The sequence below is a fragment of the Lygodium microphyllum genome, chromosome 7 (genome assembly GCF_053477565.2).
Source record: "Lygodium microphyllum isolate KBCC chromosome 7, Lygodium_microphyllum_v1.1.10, whole genome shotgun sequence".
Lineage (NCBI taxonomy): Eukaryota > Viridiplantae > Streptophyta > Polypodiopsida > Schizaeales > Lygodiaceae > Lygodium > Lygodium microphyllum.
Window position 1 is genome coordinate 104,516,415 of NC_141141.1, and position 10,494 is coordinate 104,526,908.

General features: G+C 41.5%; 1 protein-coding gene across 2 annotated transcripts in view; it reads left to right on the plus strand.

Annotated features, from left to right (window-relative positions):
- The window catches only part of LOC148033786 (nucleoporin protein Ndc1-Nup protein), a 28,190-nt gene extending 17,942 nt beyond the window's left edge, over positions 1 to 10,248 (plus strand). The window contains exons 2-4 of one of the 2 annotated variants that reach the window (XM_087681773.1): positions 7,097 to 7,258; positions 7,413 to 7,808; positions 8,631 to 10,248. In XM_087681773.1, the coding sequence (XP_087537899.1) occupies positions 7,097 to 7,258; positions 7,413 to 7,808; positions 8,631 to 9,131 (1,059 nt within the window). In that variant the 3' untranslated portion in view covers positions 9,132 to 10,248. Of the gene's footprint in view, positions 1 to 7,096; positions 7,334 to 7,412; positions 7,809 to 8,630 lie in introns of both variants that reach the window. The other variant, XM_087681772.1, reaches the window with a different exon arrangement.
- Positions 10,249 to 10,494: the final 246 nt, after the last annotated feature.

Sequence of the window (10,494 nt, forward strand, 5' to 3'; positions counted from 1 at the left end):
GAGAAGGCTGTTTGGGGGTTGCGCTCACATTCTGTTTTGATGGAGGTTGAGAGAGAAGGCTGCTAATCATTTTCCTTGCTGTGGAGGACCCTTCTGGGACTGGCAATTGCAGCAAATACCCTCCTAGAGATTGGTGCTTTGGTAGAGAAAGAGAATATCCTTGCAGAGAGCAAAGCAGAAGCTGCCGAGGTAGCCTTTAATACCCAGCAAAAGGCCTTCCTAGATACACTGATGGACAACACCCGCCCAGAAGAAGGAGAGTCATTAGAGGTGGTTAAGAAGAAACTCAGTATCGCAAGTATAGCTATACACGCAGGGCTGCAGATGCCACCCCAACCTGCGAAGGTTAAGCTGAGCTTGGATGATCAATGAAAGTACCTATTATTGGCCGCCCTAACCCCCCAAAAAATTGACATGATAGGGTTTAAAGAGGGAACACAACAAGGAGATCGACAAGGGGATGAAGCTGAACTTCAATTCGATATGGGAAGGTTTAGAGAGGAGGTGATCTCACAGCCCCCCTCACCGCATTCCCAAGAGCAACAACCGGTTGACACATCTACGGAAAGACAAGCTGCGCTCAAGGAAAGACACCAGTGTCTTCACCCTTCTTTCATTTTTCCCTGCCCATTCCTCGGCTCTCTTCTTCATCTTTTCCGTGCTCTCACCCTACCTCTAGACCAAGGACACGAGTTTTTGCTCTAGGTCCTTTAGCTCTTTGCTCATGGTTTCATGTTCTTTCTTTCCTTGGTCCAGCTTGTCAGTCATGGTTGATCTCTTTCTGCTACTGCTCTAACTCCTGCTTTCTTTCCTCATCCCTGGCTGTAAACTCAACCATAAGCTTTTCGATCTAATCGATTTTTGCAGTCAACTCTTCAAGTTGCACGATCAGGAGCTTGTATTCTCTTTGCATCTTCACGACACCTCTAGCATTAGGCGATAGCAGCCAGAGGTTGGCAAAGTAGTTTTTGGCCATTTTGGCAACAAGCAACAGCTTTTGGGCTGATTTGGATCAGGCAGCAATCTTTTGTGGGGTTTTCTTGTGAAGAAATTTAGAAATTTCTCTCTCTACAACATTTTATCACCTTGTCTAGCTTATGCTTTGAATTCTCAGCCATTTGGAGCAGATCTTAGCCAAATTTGGTGGGCAATAGAGGAAATTTTGCTTTAAGCCCTAATTTACAATATATGAGCAGCCACCTTGGGACCTGTACCAGCAATTAGATGCATTGAAGACTGAAGTTAGCTGTTGGAATTCAAGGAATTGCCAGAGATTTTAGATGCTAGCCCATCCCAATTGATTTGGGGCAGCATTTGACCAGCCAAGGGTCAATTTTGGAGGTGTCTTGGTTGAAGAACAAGGGGCAAATTGATAAAAAAGCTTGCTGATCATTTATGATAGTAAGGGTTATTTTGGATTAGTGGAGGAGATTGAAGAATCCCGGTTGTACTTTATCCAATTGCAATATAAGATAAAGAAATATTGCAAGGGTCTTAGTTTTGGGGCCAATAGGGTGTTCAATGACCAAGATTATATTGTAAAGTGTGCATTTTAGTTTTGTGAATTTGTTAATTGCTATAACCAAGTGCTTAATCATTTTTTCACCACCTTTCCAAGGAAGGTTGGTTTCATATAGATGGAATGGAAGCGAATGTCGTTAGAAAATTGAAAAGTAGATGATGATGTACCAACTTTAAATGGACCTTGAGACACAAGACTTGAAGGAAAAACAGGAGAAGAAAAACATACAGAAGGGATTATTGATTTTTCTTATATGCTCTTGTTCTTGTGTCTACATACAAAAACCGGTTGTCTTCAAGACTTAGAATTGAATGGATGTTTTGAAGATTTCCTTTTTCTTCACGATTATCATTGAAATCTTGCTCGGAAGTAGAAACAATAGGAGCTGATATAAAAGTGAAAGCATGCATACTTGACATAGGAGTAGAAAGAGGAGAAGAGATGGTAGACTTATACTCTATATTGGTTCTCCAATAGGATGGCCAATCCCAATTAGATGTTTTGTCCTTCTTGCAAAACCAATAGATATGTGTGTTAAATCCAAAGGGGAATAACTAAGATCACCTTCCAGTTGTTGTTGGGATCTATGCATAAGGATCAAGTCGAACTCAGCTTGAGAAATCTCATATGGTGTGTAGACTTCATGGTAGTCTAATGTCTCTCTACCAGTGTTACAACCTTGCGGAGTAAGCCATGAGGCCCACTCCTGCTTTGTTCTCGGCATATGTTTCTTTGGAGATTGAAGTGGTTATGATGTTTCTTTGTCATTTTCCCTCTTAGATATTGTTTTTGAAGTTTAGCTTTTTGATCAAAAGCATAGGTTTCTTCTAAGAGTACCTAGCTTTGATGTGATGTAAAGAAGTGCATAGAATACAAACACAATTGTATGACAAAGCATAGATTGGAAAAAGGGACTCAGTAGGGTTAGGGTAACCTAGAGACAGTGAACATTGAAGATAATGAATAATGATGAATAAATAAGTACAATGCTGAATGCAGCAAACACACTATACAAGATGGATATTGAACCTTGAACTTTCGTGTCTTTGGAGGACTAAGGCACAAGATATGAGCTATAGGGATTCTAAAATGCAGTAGACAGCCTACGAATGTGTAGGGCAGCAACAAACATAGATCTAGAGAGTCTATATCAGTGCTGAATAGGTTAGGGACAGCTCAAACAATAGGCAGCAGCATGAAAAGTGTTAGAATGATGTGGGCGGCTGTTGCAGTGACCAACAATGCAGCAGTGGAGGATGGCATGGCAGGTTGATGACTGGCTGGATGCAGTAAATGTGGATTGGAACAGGTGGTAGAGAAGCAAATGCAGCCTATGGAGGTCTCTTAGCTGATGGCGATGGCTGGAAATAGTTGTAGTAGACTAGAAAATTGCCACCAACAGCTATGCATAGCAGATGGAGGGCTAGAGGTGCCATGCTATAGACAACAACATTGAACAGAGATATCCCCCAGAAGGGGTGTGGACAATAGAGAATAGGTGCCAACAATCTGGAAAATAGGAATAGGACTTAGTGGTGGATAGCCTGTCTATTTATAGATGAATGGATAAATTAGGGTTCCCCTTATGGGACACAACCACTCTCCAGGAAATGCTGGTAATAATTGAGTCTTGGGGTTGTAATAAAGAGCTAATAATATGTCGTACATTTTTAAGTTGAATAGTAACTTTGCACATGATCTAATAGCTAGAAAGATTCTCTTGGTAGGGTATACATTGGCAACCTTGCATAAACTATTCAAACTTAGTGCAAGAGTTGCTTATCATGTCATTGGAATGTAGTGCTTAGAGTACAATAACCTATGGTCTACTTTGGTTATTTCAAGAAGTGGAGTATTTTTGTGGTGGTACTTGTATCCCCCACTTTGCCAATGAATACCGATTACATGATGACAAGGTGGGCAATGATTCATATCATTGTAGAGAAAATAGGGCAATTCATTTAGGACAATATTTGTTCGAGATTTGGAGTACATTGGAAATAGTGCTAGACCATTGTCTTTGCTTTCAAGGTGACGTCTTTGGCCTTGGGAGAGGTCTTAAGCACATGTTTCAATTTCATATTAATTATTGCAATGGTCTTGTGAAAGAGACATATAGGATACTATGCAAGATCCTTACAAAATTGATAGTAGAAGGGCTTAAGGAATGAGAAAAGTACCCATGAATTGCTTTAGGGGTGCATTGCACCAATTATAAAGCTACAATATAATATCTTCTTTTCAACTTATGTATTGTCAATTGAGTTGGAGTTGCTAAGTATACTCATAGTACTTTTGATTAAATTTGGAACTAAGAGAGCAATTACAAAACCGATTAGTGGAACTAAACTACCCTTAGATGGAGCAAAAGGATGACGTGGGCCATTGAATCTTTACTATCTATGCTCACAAGAATCTATTTGATAAAAGATTCAAGCTAGGGTTGGTGAGAGCAATTGACGACAACGTGTTAAAGACAAGTTTGGGTTGATTCAAGAGCAAGACATATGGCAATTAGTGGCATTGAGAATGTTGTTTTGTGACAGTAAGTCAATTGTGATTTGTGTAAGCTTTCAATAATGATAAAGATATAATAAGGGGTGACAACTTTTGGGGCCCATCATGTATTGTCGAATAATGATAAAGACATATCGTATGTAAGGGGTGATAACTTTTGGAGCCTATCGTGTGTTGTTTATTGTGCAAAAGCATTCTAGCTCTCTTGCATAGTGAGCCGCTTGTTTACTTGTTGATCTATTTTATGTGTATATGTTGGTTTATATTCATAGCCCTTTACATTATTTCTACATGCTAGTTTTAGATGTTTTGCATGACAACATGTGCAAATAACAACTTGCCAGAAAATGAGACATGGATGCAACGATCCCCCAGGAGAGGATGGCTTCTTTGCTTTGAGGGCATGTGTTGCGAGCACATGTTTCATTGATGGGGATCTTGGTGCAGGTTGCAAGTGGAGTCAAAGGTGCCATCGCAAATACCTTCTTCATCATGCGGTAGGGTGCTTGTAAGATCTAGATAGAGGGGCATCAAGGTTTAGTTTTCATCAACATCCCTTGGAGGAGGGTTAGAGTCATAGCATTGCAAGGGAAGTGCCTCGACGGTTTTAGGGAAGGTAATGAGTTTTTCACTTACGTAATTAGGTTGGCAAGCATGACTTTATGCAAATGATATATACTGGGCTCCATCATGCAACAGACAGTGGGTATAGCATAGCATGATGCATCTTAGACCCTTTTAGAAGGACTTTTTGGCAATGCCTATGGGAGGGCTTACAACTAGGGAGGGTCTCTTACTTACAACTATGGCTAGTGGCACATGTGGTCTTGTAGTTGGCCACGAGTTGGTTCCGTTGTAGCAAGATGGGGTTTGCTTGCATTGCCCACATTAGTGTTAGGAGACCTTGAAGGATTGCCCATACATTGTTGGAAACACGCTTGCTAGAGAAAACTAGCTCACTATCAGTGCAACAGCAATGAGTTGAGACTAGGTTTGAATCCTAGGACAAATGGAGGAAGATTTTCAGAATTTGATAGATTGGAGGTTATCCATCACCTTAAGGTTTTGGGGGCTAGATGGCTAGCCAAATTATAGGAACTTCCATTTAAGTGCGTACTGGCGTGAACAATATTGGAATGGGTGACTCTTGAGAAGGGGAGGTACAAGGGCTCCCCATCCAGTTTCTAACTTGGTATCAAAGCTCAAGTTGTTGAGCTTGGGTGGCAGTAGGACCTCAACCAAGGTGTGGCTTGAGGGGAGGTGTTGGAAATGCAATCCACACTTGCTAGAGAAAACTAGCTCACTATCGGTGCAGCGGTGATGAGTTGAGACTAGGTTTGAATCCTAGGCCAAATGGAGGAAGATTTCCATAGTTGGATAGACCGGAGGTCATCTATCACCTTAAGGTTTTGGGGGCTAGATGGCTAGCCCGATTATGGGAGACTTCCAATTAAGTGTGCACTGGTGTGAACAATATTGGAATGGGTGATCTCCCAGGATGGGGAGGTACAAGGGCCCGCCCACCCAGTTTCTAACTCGCACAATTTGTTTGGAGAGAATCTTGGAGGTTACTTCATCGAGTAGAGCCTATCCTTGGATGTACCACTCGGGGCTTCCTAGTGGTAGTTTGCTAGTCAAGGATGTCACCTACTCTATGAGGTGGAGATGAATGATATGATCATCATCATTGAGGTTGGCTCATGTTTAGTTGTGGCCCGTGGGCTTGGAGGCTTTACTCAACCACTAGGTATTGGAGCCTATTGCCTCATGATATAAGGGGTGGGAGATTTTTGGCAACGGTGAGCATCTCTCAGTCTATGCCCTTTGGTGGAGCGTTGGTCATCCATTATTCACTCCATTAGAAGCTGTTGGGAGCAGCTTCAGGGGGGCTCTAGGCATCGATGGTTGGAGCTTTGCAGCACTTTCTTCACACTTGTGGTTGCCATAGCCAATCTTTCAGTGCACAGGATGGTAAAACCCGGTAGTGTTTCACTCCACCATGGCTTCTTTCCGCTATTCCCTCCCAGACCATTGTGAGAAGCCTTGTATATATGTCATCTGATTTGCATACAGCTCCAGCCAGACAGTTAGGCATTTATAGTTCATTGTCTTTTCTTTTGTGTAATATAATTAGCCACAGCTCTTTTCTCAATGAAAAAAAGGTGCTTGATTCAATATATCTGGACCGAGGGATTGCCCAGGAAAAATATATGTGCCACATGAGCAAGCAAAATTGATTGGTGATCAATACTTGCCCAGCCAAAGATAATTGAGGACTTAGGGCAACTCTAGTGAAGCAATTTGTGACAGATGCTATGCAATACATGGACAAAATCTGCTTCTGCAGTTTGATGTCAATACCAACTTGTCTGCCACAAATTGCCATGATGTGCCTTTAGGAGCTCATTGGGAACTTGTATTTTAGAGACTACTTGTCTGGAGTGTGGAACATTACACCTGCAGCCAAACAGTACGTGTCAAGAGCAGACTGGAGTGCACATAAATTGGTGATGTTGCATTGGAGGTGTACAGCTTAATACTATGTAAACTTCTCAATTAACAAGGGTTCAATGTCTAGTCTGAAAGATTGTTGCTCATAACCTTTGCCAGAAATAAAATTAGAGAGAGAACTAATGTTGGGAGCCTCAAATCCAAACCAAACTGACTGGAGGAATACAATGCTGAAACAATCTCTCCTTAGTCTTTCTTTCTTTTCAAAGCCATTTTAGTAAGTTTGTCGATTGATTACATCTGCATATTGCTGGTAATTTGTGTTGCAAAAGTAGGCTTAGGGCAGACCAACAAAGGCTCTCGTGTTTAAGATGAGTTTAAATTTGGTGTAGCTTAAAAGAAATCAACACTTTATTGAGTAGTTTTGATGGAATGTTAGTGAAAGACATAATTCATTTGCACCTTTAAGTTCTGAAACATTTATTTGGAAGTTGAAGTACAGGATTGTCAAGAGCTGAAAGGGCAGGGGATATTTTTGTGATCCTCTAGAGAACTATGTTTTGCATTCAATGACCCTGTCTGACATATTTTATTTGGTGTTCACAGAGACAGTTATTCTTTCGTTTCAAGCTTGGACTTACAGGCGTTGCATTGATTGCATTAAAACTTGCAATAGCTTCTTTACCATGTGCTGAGGCAGCAATTCTCATTTTTAACTCAAGCACCCTTGCAGCTATTGAGGCCAAAAGGCCACGAAAAAGCTTATTAGTACGAGAGACCGACTTCTTTTTGTGCTCCTTTTTCACATTTTTTTGTTGGGAGCTGGGTCATCATTTAGTGCAGGTAAGTCGGGCATGGTGATGGCACCAGATATGTTCTGTGTGTAGTGATGGTTTGTGACACTTGATGCTGGCTTCTGCAGGTACTTCTAACCAAGCGGTACAAATTTGCCCCGCCTTTTGGCTCGGCTGCTGCAGAAACGAACCCTAATGATTTACTTCTTGCAGCTTTGGAACGAACAGATCAAAGTTCACTGACGCATTATTTGGCTTGCCTGGACCTTTGCATGCTATGTGAAAGCAATGCTGACACATGGAGACAATGTGCCCTTTTTGAAGAAACGGGTGATACCTATCAGCGAATTGTGGCAGAATGCTTGAAACCTTTAGATACACTTATTATGAAGCTTGCCAATGGTGTAGATGGATCCTCAGGTACTCTCAACAAGGACTTTCTGAAGCAGCAAATGCAATTGCCTGGGGAAAATGCAGTGTTTCCCAAAAGAGAGAGTTCAAATCAAATATTTGCAGATTTTCAGGTTTGTGGTTCAGCTTGATTTCCATAATTCTCTAGTGATTTAGAATTCTCTGACCACTATCTGTATGGGTTTCTATTAGCTTGTAGTTTGACTACTACCTGTGCTTATGGATTTACTTAAGTTTAGATAGTTCACCAATCAGAAAGACCATCAAGTCTTCTTTCTTGTTTAATCGTGTCATTGCATGGGCTCAAATTTCTGGGATCCTTTGTTTTCAACTGACTAAAACTCAAAGAACATGCTCTAAAAGTCTACTGGTCCCAGCTTGGATGAGAGGCTGATATGCGAACTTGTGCCGGATGTGCTCTGACCTGTTCAAAAGTTCATTTTGTGCATGTGCCCAAATTTTTCCATAACTTTCACAGCATGCCAAGAGGGCATAGCTACACAGGCCTCTTTGCATGAAGCCTTTCTAACAAAATTTGGGGTTGAGGATGAAAGGGCTCCTCACCCTGACTCCCTTATACATGTTTTTGTGGGTGCTCTGTGCAGTGGAGACACTCAGCGATATTGTGTGCTCTCTGTTCATTCTCATTTTTTCTGCATGTTAAATCCAGAGCTTTCTCGCATGCAGATCAAGCTTCCTGTACAGCAGTAATTAGTATTGGATAATCATTTGTCTCCTATGTGCATTGAATTTTGATAAGTAGCAAGACTTGCGACACAATACTTCCCCCTGCACAAAAAGAAGGCACTTTTGAATTTTTAGATGTAGCTTACTGTACTTCATGTTCTGTGGGTTCTCTATTCTCTTATACATTGCAACAGTTTAAAATAAATGCATTCTTCATATTCATGATTGTCACTTGACATGAAATGCAGTTATGTGCATGGTGTGCGAGAAGTGTGGCCGCTGTTACTGCTTTATCAAAGTTCAATGACCGGTTTGGAGTAGCCCAACTAAGAGGCTGCAATGCTGCTGTTGTTTCATCTTTGCTGTCATGCCTAGTCATTGTTGAAGTTTATCTTGGACGTAGAAGCAGCACACAATCCAGCCAGGGTCAGTTCGTGGGTGTGAACAGTATCAAGTGGACTGTTCCTTCAAGAGGCCCTGTGATAAGCACAGAGAAGAGGCAGAGTTACCCTTTCCGCAAGAATTCAGATCTACATAAGAAAGCGTATGCCATGGCTGATGTACTTCGCACATCTCTATATCAAATAGTAACCACTTTCAGGGCAGAGATGCTTCTTGGTAGGTCTGGAACAGGCACAGGTGGAGTTGCGATTGTAGAAAGAGATTGGCTAGTGAAAGGCAAGCCGCTGTACGGGACCCATGAAATGCATGTTCAGAAGCTTGGTGCCTTTTTAGACTTCCGTGCATGAGTTACTTTGGCAGGTATATCCAATCTCTGGTTCTGGCGAGAATTGCAGCAGAGGGGCCATTATCAAGTTTTGGCTTCCTTCTGCTATGTCGATTTTGCAGTTCTGATGGTTTTGTAAGATGCCCCATGAGATGCAATCTGGTTGTTGTCAGTGTGCTGTTGAGTTACTTGCTCTTGTAAAGGGATCTTTGTGCTGCGGCGGAAATTCAAGCTAGTTTTTGTTGGGCTACCTTTTTGGCATGGAGGTGAGTGGTGACACGGGTGGTGTGCTCTGCAGACTTGCTCGGACGCAAGAAATGGGTCTCTGACAAAGCAGTGCATTGTGTAATCGCTGAAACTCTACATGTGTAAAGATGAGGGACTATTGGCATTACTGAAATGCTATTCGAGTAAACATGTGGGTGTGATAGTGCCGTTCAGGTAGAGGTTGCCCTTTCTGCTTTTTGTTTTTGGCGTTTGGTTTACATCAATCGATAAGGCTTGTGTTCATGAATCGAACCTGCTTATATGTCAATGGCACCCCCCAGAAGTGTACTGGTTTATGTACATCTTCTGTTAAAGTCGGGTGGAAGAAAGAGGTTGGGTAAGAGAGGTGCTGTCGACCCTGACTGTATGCATACGTTTTCTTCTGTAAGGGTAAACAATCATGCCCCGGCTTAAATTTTGCAGGCCATAGTTGGACATTTATGTCAATGAAACAAAAGGCTTAAATGGATGGTTCTATTTGGGGATGAAGAAATTAGGCCTGTGCATTTGGGATTTTGGAATACACGGAATGTGTGACAGTGTCTAGAATGTAATTATCAGTGGTTTTGCATTTGCTACATAGCTCTTGGCTTTTATCAGGAGGGTACTCATAATAGCTCTTGGCTTTGGCACTCTAAGGAAGACAGATTTGGCTTTCACACTACAAACGGATCGATGTACTTTGTTTATAGTGAACCGGCTGAAGTATCAAGAATATGAGGACTTCCAAAATATACTAGTATGATGAGCAGAAAGTAAACTAGGTATATAGTTAAAAACTGAAGAGAAAAATAATATCAATTCTTTCTGCAACTCATAGGCTATCCCTTAATGCAGGGAGTTCTTACAAATTTAATAGAATGTGCCATCAGGCTCGATGAAAATTAGTACTTAAGTAATGCACAGCACTCAATTCATTAAAGAACTAGTTGTTGGATATTGCCATATTTAATCAATTTAGATCAATGCACATGAGGAACCCCGTTTTACTTGACAACCCAATTAAACAAGCATGTATTCTTAGATGCTAAATGGTTTTGTATTGATTGAATATTGGGCCTTACATTGATTACTTTTAGTCAAGGGGCATCCAAACCCTTGACCATGGGCTCTACAAG